At 41.1% G+C, this 15,877-nt stretch overlaps 1 protein-coding gene across 4 annotated transcripts in view; it reads right to left on the reverse strand.

Annotated features, from left to right (window-relative positions):
* Positions 1-15,877, reverse strand: part of MAP7 (microtubule associated protein 7) — a 179,172-nt gene that overhangs the window by 13,086 nt on the left and 150,209 nt on the right. For all 4 annotated transcript variants that reach the window (XM_045544434.1, XM_045544436.1, XM_045544437.1 and 1 more), the window contains 8 exons: positions 13,454-13,578; positions 7,410-7,525; positions 6,818-7,101; positions 4,629-4,845; positions 3,287-3,458; positions 2,952-3,056; positions 2,503-2,553; positions 2,352-2,409 (listed from right to left, as the gene is read on the reverse strand). In XM_045544434.1, coding sequence (XP_045400390.1) covers positions 2,352-2,409; positions 2,503-2,553; positions 2,952-3,056; positions 3,287-3,458; positions 4,629-4,845; positions 6,818-7,101; positions 7,410-7,525; positions 13,454-13,578 — 1,128 coding nt within the window. The remainder of the gene's footprint in view (positions 1-2,351; positions 2,410-2,502; positions 2,554-2,951; positions 3,057-3,286; positions 3,459-4,628; positions 4,846-6,817; positions 7,102-7,409; positions 7,526-13,453; positions 13,579-15,877) is intronic.

Consider the following 15,877-nt stretch of genomic DNA (forward strand, 5'->3'; position numbering starts at 1 on the left):
AACTGCCAGAGGTACAAGGGTTCTGTTAACTAAAGCAAAGATGTGATTGATAATTTTAAAACTGCCCAAATTTATAAAGCTGGTAACAGGCAGCCTTTGAGAAGACATCTGATAGATCTGTAAACTTGCCTGCCTGCCTGCCCTAGAATTCTTTGCATCACTGGTAACACCATTCAGCCCTCAACCAGAGGTGGGACCGGGAGAAAAGGAATTTGCCGGGTAGCAAATAATCCTCAAGCCTCTTGTTGGCTATTTTAACTGAAACCAAATTTATACAAATGTTGATAAACACAGGTATGTTGATCAACAAGTTTTACCTTCCCTTTTGCCTTTGTTCATTCTTGGATTGATTTACAAAGAATAGTGAAAGAATGGATAAGGGAATAGCAGGAAGGGGAAAAGTGAAAATAAGCAAACAAACAAACAAGGAGCCAGGTCAGGCACAAACTATGGCATCAGCCCCTCAAATAATCCTGAGCTGGTGCAACTTACAGCTTAAATTGATCATTCTGACAGCTCATCAGATTCTATGCCTGCTTACAGCCCATATTTGATTACAACAGTCTTGAAGACAGCACGCTAAAAATGCAATGGGGTTAATACACAACCATTAGCACTACTCCCCAAATAAATGTAACTAGGTCATCTTTAAAAGAGCATGAAAATCCCACTATGAAGGAATCATGACATACAGAAGCTAGAATAGCTTCTATTGAAATAAAACCAAATCCCAAAATACCAATAATACTTTGCATTTCAAAAACCCTAATGTTTATAGGGAATGTTCTTTCACATAAACCATTTGATTTGATCTTTAACCCAGCCCTGTGAGTACTCTAACTTTTGTTTTTATTTGTAAAACAGAAAAAGAAACTGAGGTACCTCTGGGGCTTTCTTTTCATATTGACACTACGGACAAGGAAGGAGGAAGACCGAATGACGAGCTACCTGCTAATCACCTGTGTGTACGATCATGCAGCCCACGTGGGATCACAGAAGGAGCAGAATTAGGGGCTGAGGACCTTGGCCCCAGCTGCGGGAGCCGGGCCTATTCTTAGACCTGAGTGAGTGAGTGCCTCCGGGCCAGCTTATGGTTTCAGCCAGGCGTGAGAGAATCAAGCTTGCTGTCCCGCTCACACTGAATCCCAGCACCTACAACAAGGCCTGGCGCATAGAAGGGTCTTGAAAATGCTTGCTGACTCCGTGAGAAAGCAACCTCTACCTCACAAGGCTGCAGTTAGAATTAAATAAGAAAATGTATGAAAGGTGCATCTGACACAAAAGGGAATTTAATCAATATTGGTTGAATCTGAGTACTAAGGTCAATTCCACTTTTAAACTACATTTGGCTTATAATTACCAAGAAATCAATCTCTGTCCAAAGCCCTATACCATATAAGCAACTTTCTAATGAAATTTCAGATCACTATAGGTTACATGTATGGAAACATTGTTATAAACTCCAAGAATATGTATAATTATTATTTGTCAACCTAAAAAAAAAGAAAGGCTGGGCACGGTGGCTCATGCCTGTAATCCTAGCACTCTGTGAGGCCAAGGCGGGAGGATTGCTTGAGGTCAGGAGTTTGAGACCAGCCTGAGCAAGAGCAAGACCCCATCTCTACTAAAAATAGAAAAAATTAGCCAGGAGTGGTGGTGTGCACCTGTAGTCCCAGCTACTAGGGAGGCTGAGGCAGGAGGATCACTTGAGCCCAGGAGTTTGAGGTTGTTGTGAGCTAGGTTGGCGCTATAGCACTCTAGCCCAGGTGACAGAGAGAGACTCCATCTCAAAAAAAAAAAAAAAAAAAAACCAATATATAAAAAAAAAGAAATATCAATAAATTTTTAATTTTAACTTTACTCTGAAGTCAGAACTAAAAGAAATAACATTTAAATCTTTTTTTGAGAACTGCCAGAAGTTGTCAAATGTGTACATTTAAAGTCCATAAGAGGAAATATAAATACATGCTACTTTAGTGGATAGTTCATGATGAATGAAATTTAATTTTATAGATGCAAAGGATGTTCTAACAGTGTGTATAAATATATATGTGGATATATATAAATATATATTTATATACATGAGTATATATAATGTAAGAGTATTTAAAATATTAAGCAATCCATTAGACTACAAACAAATGTGAAAAAAATATCTGGCAAAAATGCTAGAGAGAGTTTTACGTAACAGGAAACTTATGACAGACCACATGACAGACACGTAAGCTTCCGTTAGTCTATGACTACTGTATCTTTCTCTCCCCTCTCCATTCATGAATATCTTGACCTCTAGAGAGTCAATTCAAAAATTTTATATTTAAATTGATTTGAGTTGTCATTGATAGAAATACCTGTTCCTCCAGTGAGAGCTCCCTTGGCTATATCACCATTTCTCTGATCAATCGTTTTCTACCAAGAAAAAAGAAGACTCTTAAAAACTAAAGTTGCAAGTGGAAATAAAAAATAAGAGCATATGAGAGTTAGAAAATGCCATCTTAATACCTTATCTGTAGCTTCTGTTTTCCTGGTTCTTTTCATAATCTCCTCAAGTCGCTACAAGAAAGGAAGAATTGAGCAAGATGATCAGATACAGGGGGGAAAAGCCAATCTGGTACAATTCACCAATGAAATAAATAGCAGATTATAAAAACATGCCTGTTATTTTGGGAAAATATATATGCATTGCTTTGTCTTAAATGTAGTTATTCACAAAAGTTGGAACTGGCTTAAGCTACATGAAGTGGAAGCAACCATTTTGGTCATGGCTAATCTTAGCAATTTCTTTGGAGGAGATTATTAATACCGAGGGCGACTTTAGTTTATCTGGAAAGGGTAGAACACATTTGTTTTCTGATGGCCATGAGCTAGGCTCTTAGTCTTTGGACAGCTGGAAGTCTAGGAGAGAATCAGAGCAATCTGTGCTGCAGGTTTCTGCTGGGGGGTGCAGCTACCTTCTTCCTCTCCAGGCGCTCCTGTTCTTCTCTCTGGAAATGCTTCTCTCGTTCCTGCCGGACCCTCTCTGCTTCTTCACGAACACGAGCTTCTTCTTCTTCTTTCTGAAAACAAAAGGTCAGCATCTACTTCTGACAAACAGGCCTGCTGTCCAGTCTCAGGGGACATCCAGAGGCGGAGGCAAGACGACAGATGGAAAAGTCGTGGAAAGGGAGAACACATGCACCAAACAGCGATTTGTCCCGCATTTTTCTCTGCTCATCTGAGATGAATGTCCACCCATCTCAAGTAGGTGGCTGCACTCAGCTGCCTGCTCCTGCAGCCCGGGCCGTACCTGTCTCTGGGCGCGCTCCGTTTCCTCCCGCTCGCGCTGCTCTCGCTCTTCCGCCTGCCGGCGCAGCTGCTCCTCCTTCTGCCTGGCCTGCTCAGCTTCTAGCCGCCGGGCCTCTTCCTCACGGCGGGTTCTCTCTTCAGCCACCCTTTGAGCCAGTTCCTCCCTCTTTTGTCTGCAAAAAGACGAAAACAGAACCAAGACACATAAGGGAATTCCTTGAAGAGAGGCCTGAGTTTGTGGTTACTGCAAGGACAGTTAGTTCAAAGGTCTGGCAGAAAAACCTCCACAGGACATGTTCAACATGGTTAAGGGACAAAATATGAAGCCATCCTCTTCCCTTCCCAGCTTCATTGTTGCCTGAGGTAAACAGAAGCCAAATGGAACCACCAATGTTTTGGGGAGAACTTGCTTTTTCAAAGGATCTACTATTTAACTATCTTTGAAAGCTGAGATTTGTTTAATCCAAATAATGAGACTTTTTAGTCATGAATTTGAAGCTCCTCCCCACAAAGGAAATCTCTGTAAATAAATAAAGGTCACAATGTTCTGTCATAGGACAGGATGATGGGCCACATAAGCTCCCTGTAGGGACGGAAGGCAGGGAACACCCAAGATGGCGCCAGTACTATGCATGAGATCCTTCCCCAAGGTGTAGTTCTGTTTGAAGAACAATTTTAACAATTATATTGACATTAGCCTTATTAGGCCCAGAAGGTGACCGATTAAGCAAACCGTCTCTGGCATACTGCCTGGCAGGCAATCATGGGGCATTTTAGTATCTCACCCAGTTACCCTCTGAGAGGAGTTTTATCTGGAAAGAAGAAAACATGAACCTTTATTATGCAGCTTTAAAATAAAAATTACAAAGACAACGAGGAAGTCTGGAGACTGGAGGTCTGTTAAGTAAAAACGCAGACTGCACAACTGTACCTCAGTTGTGGTTATAATTACGCAAATGTGCATGTATATGTATGTATGTCCGTAAGTGTATACATACGTATGTACGTATGTGTATACATATATACACACCCCCCCTCAGTGTTCAGAAAGGACCACCCAAAATGTACATAATTACTGAAAATCAGTATTATTATGGATAAATTTTTTTTCCTTAAACTTTTCTCCATCAATGTTGTTGTATTGTTATTAAAATAAGAAAACATGATTAAGAAAAAATCACTTAGTGGACAAAGGAACACCAAGTAAGAGTAATTCTGAAAAAACTAACCCGTTCACCTTGGTTACTACCACCACCTCTTCCCTCTCAGTGGGGAGAGTTACAGTCCAAGGTATCACGATGATGTCACTGACACCATGTGGTTGAGCAGTGTCTCCTCTTTACCTTTCCAGCTCTTCCTGTTCCCTCCGCTCCCTTTCCTCCTTCTCTCTCTGCTCTCGGGCCAGCCGCCTCTTCTCAGCTAGCAGCCTTGTGGCCTCTTCCGGGTCGGTGGTGCCCGCGGAAGTCTTGGGAGAAGCACTGGCAGTCATGGTGGATGACGGCGCTGGGGCCGAGGCTGGAGCTGGGGCCGAATCTGGAGTTGGGGCCACAACTGGAGCAGCTGTACAAATACATACAAGGAGAAAACCAACTGGAAACAAAACCCAAAGAACAGAACAAAACTACCATTCCCCACAGCCCAGGCCTAGAATTCATCATGATAAAAGAAAAGGGAATATTTATTATTGTGTGTTCCCACGGTTTCACTGTATTCTATCTGTAACCAAGCAACAGATAACAAAAAAACTAATGTGTAAGTGTGACATCCAACAAAGCTGACACTCTGTTACCAAGTCTTATTTTTATACCAGTTAAATCTGTTAACAACATATATTGAGTGTGTACTGAGTGTAGAGCCTCATGTTAGACTCTGCGGGAAGTTATATCCTGAGCAAAAAGATGAGATCTCCCATTTGTGTTTTATTACACCAGGAGTATTCCTACTTGTTGGTGACCATTCATTACGAAAGCACTAAAGCCTTTCTATGACCATCCTCAGGGTCCATGCCACGAGTCCAGATTCAGGCTGGGAAGATGACACCTGTGAAGGGGACCCCTCTGTCTCCCCAGAGCTGTCTCAAGGTCTGAGACGGGAGGAGCCCGGGGCCCCTTCGGGAGCTTGCACTCCCCCTGCTTACACATCCCGGGCCACCAAGATGTGAGATGGGAGCAGAAATTCTCTGGCCTTACTCAGATTTGGGGAGATGACCTAGAGAGCTCGTGTAGCAGGGAGCCCCCCCCCACACACCACGATTCTGCACCACAGCAAGCACGGCACCAGCGAGGTATGACCTCTGGTACCCGATCACTCCAGATTTACATTTCTGCTTTTGTTCCCACAGCTTTTGCTTTGTCATCATGACTGTGATGGGATGAGCGACTAGCACCGTGCCCACACCATGGCCTCCGTCACTGAGCTTGCCTGCCTCTGCATGGTGACCTTGCGATAGCAGCTGGTGTAAACGCTGAACCTTTTTGGCCCGGCTTTTTTGCAGAGGCTGGGGCCAGTGTCACCATCGGCAGCCTCGACTGCAGCACAAGGGCTGGCGGAGCTGCCCAGAGCCGGTGCTGCACGGGCAGGGGACCCTGCCCCTCCACATAGCCCGCCAGCTGAGAAGGAGGAAGTGGAGGTGGGGAAAGATGAGTCTGAGGAGGACACGAGCTTTGGGGTTTTTTCAACTAAGCCTCTTTTGGAATGTGTTCAATAAAAAAAGTTTTTCTCCCATAAATTCTTTGAAAATTCTCCTTTCAAAAGGTGGAGACTAATCTCCTCTCCTTGAGTGTGAGTTTAACCTAGTGACTTGCTTCTAATGAACAGAATATGACAGAACTATGGATGGATGACTTCTGAGATAGGGTCATAAAAGACACTGGCTTCCTCCTCATTCTCTCTCCCACATCACCTGCTGGGGGAGGGGAAGCCTGCAGAGCAAGCAGACAATTATCAGGACACCAAGTGACACTCTGGGGAGGTCCACGTGTCATGAAACTGAGGCCACCTGCCAACAGCCACGTGCATAAGCCACCTTCCAGCTTTGGTTGAGACTTGAGACAACAGCAGGCTTGGCCGACAGCTTGACTGTAATCTCCTGAGAGTCCCTGAGCCAGAACCACTGAGCTCAGCTGCTCCTGAATTCCTGACCCAAGAATTCATGTGATATAAGAAATGTCTCTTGTTGTTTCAAGCTGCGAAGTTTTAGGGTAATTTGTTACACAGCAATAGATAACTAATACAAGTGATTCTGATGCAGGTGCTCTGAACACATTTTGTGAAACCCTGGACTCAGCCACTAAAATTACTCAGACATTATGCCTGAATTAACATGCTGTGGCTCCAACAATAGGCTTTTGTATGATTTTACTGTTTTTATATGTAAAAAAAAATTATACTTAAGAGATGGTCCCAAAATTAGCCTGAGAGTAAAATTTCCAAGTCTCTAATATGAAAAGGAAAAGAAAAAGCTAAATAAAAACAGTGCAGGAGAAAAAGAAACAACAAACCCACGTCCCATCACAAGTCAGTTCATTCTCACCAGGGTCGGCTTCTGGTTCGACAGGTGTCCTCTCTTCATCGGTGGCTTCTGCTACCTTCGCTAAAGGTGCTCTGCCCTTTAGGGAGGGCTCACTGGCAACTTTCTGAGGTTCCTTCTCAGGGTCTTTTTTCTCAGGCTCCACTCTGACTTCTCTCTTGACAGGGCGGATGTTGCCGGGGGACGGGGGCCGGACCTGAGCAGGGGCAGCTTTGAACGAGCCGGGGGGCAAGGAGGAGGCCGGTCTGGGTGTGCCAGGCAAATGAGGGAAGGACTTGGACGGGAGCCTGGGCGACAGACAGACAAGGCAGAGAGAAAAGGACTCATTAGGACAAGCTTGCCAGACATCCCGTGATGGAAAAGAAATGCAGATATTACATTCAGCTATGTGTATTTGTCTTTTAGGTGGTAAATGCAGAAATAGAGTCGCTTTAGAGACCCACTGCAATTTTCCTTCTTTTCTTTCCTTTCAGGGAGAATGTGCTTCCCTGAGTCAAAGCCACACAGCCTGGGGAGAACAGGTCACCTTCAGAGGACAGAGGCTACCAATCCTTCAACATGGAACACCCCAGCCAGCTTCTCATATTTCACTTACCACAGGCGAGAGGGAGCTGGTGATCTGCCTTTGGGATTAGATGGAGATAGAGCCCTTCGGACGCCAGATGTAAGGTGGAAGGGTACGTTTTCTCGCTCTCTCTCCTTTTTATAGCCCTAAGTTCAGAGAAACGCAATAATTAGATTTTTTTCTGTGAGTGAAGCAACCACATTTGCAGTATTCAACAATAGAGCTGCAAACCATTTAGTGACTTTTTAGAAATGCTCTAAACTATGCCACATATATCCATTCCACCTCAACAAAAGGCCCTTGAGAGCTTACAAGCCAACAGTGTGACTGAATTAACATAATGTGACTAACAAGGTGGTTCTAGATGTGTGATTTGGAGTTATGTTTATTTTTAAAAAAATACCCTTATGCTTTTAGATTACCTGGAGCAAAATCTCAGTCTGGTTTATCCCACACAAATGTCAAAAGAAAAATAATTTCCATTCTTTTCCTAACTTTTAATTAAAACACATCTTTTTAATTTGTTAGCTCTTTCCCTCAAAACATACTATAGCTCAGTTTTTAAAAAAAATTTACGTGCTGCTATATCAGATATTAATTCATTTTTTTCCTTTATACTGATGTTAGAGAAATAGGCCTTTCCTCACCTAGTGTCCTCTTACTCTTGAAGAAAAGTCAGGTTCAGGGTGAGGAATGTTATTTATTTTTACTCTTTACCAGATAAGGAATTGAAATCGAAGGTTGGGCCAAAACATCAGCCCTCCCCTCACTGCCAACTAGGAACACAGCCAGAGAGAAGACACCTTTCTTAAGTCGAAATGGGCAAAGGGAAGCCCAGAAAAGTGTTCTGATATTCTAAGGTCAATCAAGAAAAAAATGCACAGAGCAAAGCAGACCCACTCCAAGTATGCGAAACTTCCCGACAGGGCTCTGGGATGGGAATGGATGTGTTCTGGAGGCACCCGTGTGCACAGGCTGCAGGGGTGCCAGCGAAGGGCAGAGTACCGTCCAGCCTCAGGGCAAATAAGCTGGTCGTGCACCTGTCCTCTCCTTTTCTGCCGGGCTCACGCATCAACTGCTTCTTCTTTCCCTTCCCTTTTACTCCCCTCAGCGTCCCTTTTATTTGCTTCTCTCCATTTTCCTAGTTGATGGACTGGGCTATGGGAAGGGGAAAAACATCTAAGTGTCAAATAATGCTTCCTGTTTCCCTGGAATTTCTAAAAGAAGGAATGAAGAGGCAGCAAAGAGCTTCACGAGGTGTGTGCCAGCTCTATATCAGTTCTAGCTGCACCCTCTCTCTGCTCCTGTCTCTGGTCCCAGAAGGTGGAGCCTCGCAGAGTCGCTGGAGTCCTTGGGGAGCAAAAGCTGCAGCCACCGTATGGTGCCCTCCTGGCTGGTGCACGGGGTGGCAGGCCCGGGGCTCTTCCCAAGGGAGGGTGGGGTTAGCACTTCAAGCAGCCTTTCTTTTTCTCAAAACATTTTGATTTGGCTGAAATCAGATCAACAAGAGATCAAAATGGGAAATAAATCAGAAAGGACAATTTTTGATGTGGGAGGTTTGGGGCCAAATTTTATCGTCTGTGCCTTGGTAACACAGGGATCAGGGAATAAATCTATATAGAAGTATATAATCCTCAGATAGTCTGCTTTTTAAAGTGCCATGAGCCAATTACTTCTTTCTCTCCTAAAAGTGATCTCCTTTAATCACCTAGGGGTGGGAGAGCAGGGGAGGAGTGGTTTGAAAAAACACTCAATACTTGAGTTAACAACCTCCCAAGCAGGTAGTTTTTTTTTTTTTTTTTTTAAACCATTTTAGTCCTTTCATTGCTCTTGTACCCAGCCACCTATTTGGGTACCACACATATAAAAACAGTCCTGATTTGCACCCTGATCTGAGTGAACAGCCGCAATCTGCACAATCTTTTCTTTAATACTTTCCACAGTGCTGATGGGGAACACATGTAACAAGTCAATGGTCTGGACAACCTACCATTAAGGAGAAAGACTTTAATTTTATAAATAGAGGTAGGTTTAGAATACAGTGTAAATATCCTCCAAGAGACAATGCATAACAGACACTCTAAGGGAGTACTGCCCGACAGAACCTTCTGTGTTGACAGAAATGTTCTAAATCTATGCTGTCCACATGGAAGCCACTAGCCATATTTGGCTATTTGAATTTAGATCTAAATTAAATAAAATTAAAAATTCAAAACATTTTCAGTGCTCAATAGTAGTCATTTGAATTTAGGTCTAAATTAATTAAAATTAAATACAATAGAAAAGGAATTTAAAAGAACAATTCCATTTTTGATAGCATCAAAAAGAATAAAATACTTGGTAATAACTTGACCGAGGAGTCCAGAGACTTGTACACTGAAATCTAGAAGACATTGTTCAAAGATATTAAAGACAACACAAGTAAATGGAAAGGGACCCTGTGTTCATGGATTGGAAGACTTAATATTGTTAAGATGTCAATACTATCCAAAGCTATACACAGATTCCATGTAATCCCTACCGAAATCCCAATGTCATTATTTTTTTGCAGAAATAGAAAAATCCGTCCTAAAATTCATATGGAATCTCAAGGGACCCTGAAGAGTGAAAATAATCTTGAAAAAGAAGAACAAAGTTGGAGGTTTCATACTTCCTGATTGCAAAACATATTACAGATTGAGCATCCCTTATCCAAAATGCTTGGGACCTCAGAAGTGTGTTGAATTTTGGATATTTTCAGATTTTTTGAATACTTGCATTAACACTTACTGCTTTAGTAGCATCCCTAATCTGAAAAATCCAAAATCCAAAATGCTCCAATGAGCATTTCAGTGTCATATTGGTGCTCAAAAAGTTTCAGATTTTGGATTTTCAGATTAGGGATACTCAACCTGTACAAAACTACAGTAATCACTGGTACAAAGACAGACACATAGACCAATGGACTAGAATAGAAAGCCCAGGAATAAACCCTGATGTATATGGTCAAATGCCAAGACCACTCAATGAGAAAAGGACACTCTGTTCAATAAATGGTGCTAGGAAAACTGGATATCCACATGCAAAAGAATAAAGCTGGCACCATCTAGGGGATGGACATGCTTGAAGCTCTGACTGTAACCTAAACATTCGTACCCCTGTAATATGCTGAAATTTAAAAAAAAGAATAAAGCTGGACCCTTACCTTATATAACATACAAAAATTAAGTCAAAGTGGACTAAACCTGAACATATGACTTAAACTATAAAAATCCTGGAAGAAAACATTGGTGAAAAGCTACATGATGTTGGTTCTTGTACTGATTTCTTGGCTATAACGCCAAAAGGACAGGCAACAAAGCAAAAATAAAGAATATCAAACTTAAAAACTTCTGTGCATCAAAAGAAACAATCAATAAACAGGCAACTTATGGAATGGGAGAAAATATTTGCAAATCATATATCTTATAAGGGGTCAATATCTAGAATACATAAATAACTCTATCACTCAACAATAAAACAAATAACCTGATTAAAAAGCAGGCACAGAATATGAATAGACATTTCTTGAAAGATGACATATGAATGGCCAACAAGCATATGAAAAGAAGCTTAATATCAAAGATCATTAAAGAAATGCAAATCAAAGCCACAATGCAGTATCACCTCACATCCATTAGGATGGCTATTACTAAAAACAAACACACACTCAGAAAATAACAAGTGTCACTGAATGTGGAGAAACTGGAATCTTTGTGCATTGTTGGTGGGAATGTAAAATGGTACAATTGCTACAAGAAATGAAGGCTCCTTGAAAAATTGAAAATAGGATTACCTTATGATCAAATAATCCCACTTCTGGGTATATATATAAAAAAAAATTGAAAGAAGGATCTTGAAGAAATATTTGCACACCTATGCTCATAGCAGCAGTATTCACTATAGCCAAGAGGTGAAAGCAACCCAGATGTCCATCAATGGATAAATGAATAAACAAAATGTGGTATACACATACGATAGAATATTATTCAGCCCTAAAAAGGAAGGAAATTCTGACACATGCCACAAGGATGAACCTTGAGGACATTACGCTAAGTGAAACAAGCCAGTCACTAAAATTCAAACAGTGCATGATTCCACTTTTATGTGGTCTCTAAGTAGTTAAATACATAGAAATAGAAGGTAGGATGGCGGTTGCCAGGGGCTAGGAAATGGGAAGTTGTTTAACCGGTAGAGAGTTTTGGTTTTGCAAGATTTAAAAAGTTTTGGAGATTGGTTACCCTATAATATGAATATACTTAACACTGCTGAACTTCAAAATGGCTAAGATGATAAATTTTATGTTATACCGTTTTTACCACAGTTAAAAGATTTTTTAAAAATTAAAAATCCAGTATGTCAGTCTCACTAGCCACTTTCAAAGTGCTGAGCGTGGCTAGTCACTCTTGAATTCTACAGTGCAGTTCTGAAGCATAACTGACACCTGGAGTCATTTTCTGGTGGTATGTGTGTGCCTAAATACTTGCTTATCAAGAGGTGAAAAGAAGGCTAGTTGATCAAATGAAGAAAGAAGGCAGCATTAAAAACAAAACAAAACAAAACAAAACAAAACAAAACAAGGCTCTGGATTATGTGATGACAAATCCCTCTCATTTAATTTGTTAGCCAGGGTCAGCCCTCCAGCTTCACTCAAGGAGTGTTAATTTTTGTTTTTACCCAGAAAAAGATATTTTTCCTTTGGTAAACGCTGTTCTTACCTGCCCGATGAGCACTCAATGTTTGGGGCCAAAGCTGTTCTGTTTAACTATGGCTTTTTGTCCACAGCTAGCACCTCTGAAGCACCAACACTAAGGAATTAAAAACTTCACAGACATCAAAGGTAGTTTCACCTTTGGCTTAGAGGGTTGGAGGCCTGACTCAATCACAATTAAACACTGACTCAGGAAGGCCTGAAGGGGCTTGAAGGAAAACTGCCTGCTGGCAAAGCCATCAAGCCTTCACAAAGCAAAACCCTTTTAAGTGTCCATCAGGTTTATACATCTGAATTGCTCTGGGAAGTTAAGATTAAAAAAAAAAATGTTTCAGCCTTTCATTAAAAGGGTCATACTATTATCATGAAGAGAGGCAAAGAGGCAATGAGATCTTCTGGTTGATTGGTAAGTCTTTTTTTTTTTTTTTAAATAGAGACAATAGAGAGAGGGTCTTGCTCTGTGACCCAGGCCAAAATTCCTGCTCAAGCGATGCTCTGGCTTTGGCCTCCCAAAGTGCTGGGATTACAGGCGTGAGCCACCGCGCCCGGCCTGATCGGTGAGTCCTTTAAGACTGACCAATGTCTGAAGACCATAGAACAATGTTTACATCCTTCAATTGATACCAAATAACACAGGACTTAAAACAAAGAAGAAAGATGCCTGGAGACATATAAATTACCTCATTGCATTTACACCATGGTGAAAATTCACATTAGCTCAGCCACCTTGCCAATAAATAGCAAGTCCAAATTATGTTCTTCACTTGCACAGCTTGAGTTTAGAGCATAGCCTAATAGCCTTTCAAGAATTAGTTATTTAGCAAATAACTACTATTTTCAAAATACTTCTTCACTATATTTTAAGATCTGGGCCTTGCCAGGGATTAGCTAAGCAGGATAAAGATTCTTTATCTTGCTTTTTAAAAAACCACATTTAGAGTTCAGCTGGCTTCTGGATATGGCTGGAATAAAATGTCAAGGTGGCAGTCCAGGCCCACTTCCACTTCAGAGGCTATTTGGTTTTCTTACTTCCAAAAATGAAAGTATTCTGTCATTGTACTTATTTGCATGGCGGCTCTGGTAGGATTGGCTGGCCACTCATGCACGCTTGAACAAAGAACAGTTTTCATCTTCAAATTCCAATTTTTGGGAGAGCAAAATCCCCAAGTGGAGAGGAAGGGGGAAGACACTACCAGCCAGCCAGCAATATGCGTGATCGGTGGGATGGAGGGGATGTCGCAGCTTCCCCCCTTACACCCACACCGCACCTGGGAGCAGTGTCCACTCTGCAACAGAAATAGCACTGGCTCCCAGACTCTCCCAGCTGCTCCCAACAGCTACTCACCGCTGTGCCATGAATGGTCCTCCTGCGCGAAGAGCCCTCAGGTGGTGTTACAAAGAGTTTTGGTCGATCTGTCGGATTTCTAGAGTGTGCAGCTTTGTAGGGCATGATGATGGGGCTGCAAGATGCTGAACGAGGACAAATGGGGATAACTAGGGTGCAGGTGATTGGTTTTACACATAAGAGTGCCAGAGGAGCAGTTGAAGAAAGCCAAAAGCAGGTTCAGGAAAAGGAGCCAAGCAGAGATAGAGAGAAAAGTAGGGAGAAGATGTTATTACCTACAGGTGCCCAGAACCATCATACTCAGCTGTCCTCATAGTCCTATGAGTTTATGATGTGTCCAAAAGGAAAGCATGTCCTAGTGAGAAATCTGGAATATACTGTTAGCTATTTGGCTATTTAAATGCTGATTAAAGATACAGATGTAATCCAATAATTACGGAGAGCAATGGCCTTATATTCCTATTAACTGATGGTTCTGGAAAAATGCTACATTAGTGCCATAAGTTTTATATGGGACTGGTCTATAATTAGGTTTTTCCTAATTAGCTTTAAGATGGAACAAAAGGTGGAAAGAGAGGAAGCGTGCAAGCAGGCAAGCAAGATATACTACAACTATTTCAGGATTCAAGTTCAACAGCCAGCAAGGGGTGGGGGAAAGCAACTGAATTTAAAGGATGTTAAATGACCAAGTCTTATCAAGTGTTAAGACTTGTCAAAAGGATAAGCAATAATTTCCAGAAAAAAATTATTCTGTAAATGTTTTATTTACAGGCAAACCAAACGTGTGCTTCTGGGTTTTACCAAAAGCCAGAGCATTTGATGGTTCACAAGAAGCAGCATTAGATCATAAGGGGAGATTGGATATAACCATTTAAAACGATGAATAGAACATAAACATGTTAGAATTGCCAAAAATAAGGTTGAATCATGAATAGCTTTTACAGTTTTACTCAAGATGGAATATTTTTTTTGAAAAACCACACAGTCTGACCATTCACCTTCAAAGGAACACTGCTATTAATAAGTTTTTCTGAGCAACAATGGGTTTAAAGAAATTCAGGTAACACTGCATAGATATTAAAAGAGTGGGTACTACAGTTCCAAGGTCTACTTTCAGGTTTCATTCAGAAATCTTGTTTTCCAGCAAAAATAAGACAAACTTGACTACCGAGGAGAATACTATATATTTGGACAGGGTCACAAAATAACTTTACTCAAATCTAGCCGTTGTAGCAACCCTTTAAAGAAACCATTATGCCAGTTGAATGTAACAGTATTGACAAATTACAAACTCAAAAGTTTTCATGACAAATTTGGGATAATCTTAATTTCAGAATTATAGAGGCTAAAAAATATTTAACTGTTATTTTGGTTTATTCTACAGAGAGAAAGTTGATTAGACTGCATCTTTAATAACGTGCTCTCTTTGGTTAAACGCCTGGCAGTATCCATGGCTATTACTGAATGACTGAGGCAGTGAATAGATTGCAAACTGCACCCTCTTCCCCTCATTTGAAAATAGAATTCTATTTCTTCAGAACTAAAACATCTTGCATTTCCTCAGTTCACCTTAAAAGAATGTGTGTCTTACTTGGGAAGTTAAATAAAGCTTTATTTTCAACCTTAATGGTGAAGGAAGGATTTGTATGGTGAGGAAAGAGAACCTCTTGTCATTTTGCTTGTGATCACAGGAGAAACAATTTGAAAATAACCTTTTCTGAAGTGCCACCACAAGACATTTGCATTTTCCAGACAAGAAAAAGTTCATTACTGCAAAATTCTTCCAAGCCAATCAAATGCATTTAAGGAATAACATCCTGGCATAAGGCATCTCTGGGGATGAATGACCAGGAAGAAAGGCACACATTGCTCAGGGCACGGGCAAAGGCCATTGGCCTTGTTCAAGGATCAGGAAACCCCAGAAAACAGTGTTGCTCTGAGGCCATGGGTCTGACACTGAAAAAGGAATGAAGCACAGCAATATGATTTCTTTTCTCCCTAGTGGAAAATAACAATTTCATGAGGCATCCATGGAGCAGTTCCTGAGACCATCCTGGATGTAAGCTAATCTCATCATGCCTTCTGGTTTATTCTTTTACTGTAGAGGTAATATTACATACAGTTTGAAAATATCCTTAAATCTGTTTAGTGTAATCCATAGAAAAAAATCATCAAATTTAATTGTCCAAAGAACATCTTCTGGCTACAATAAACATTATAAGTTCCTTGTGAGGTTATTAAATTTCATGGAATTCACTGCTGTACTAAATCAGCAAGTATTGAAAAACCTGAAATCTTTAAACCGATTATTTGTATTTTCTTGCCCTTCTGAAGAAATAGTAAGAGCAACATGCAGTTATTTTATTCCCACAGTACCCTTCATATCCCAAGTAGTTTAATTAAACATGAACACTGTCTCATGGA

This window comes from Lemur catta, chromosome 2 (genome assembly GCF_020740605.2).
Source record: "Lemur catta isolate mLemCat1 chromosome 2, mLemCat1.pri, whole genome shotgun sequence".
In the NCBI taxonomy this organism is placed as follows: domain Eukaryota; kingdom Metazoa; phylum Chordata; class Mammalia; order Primates; family Lemuridae; genus Lemur; species Lemur catta.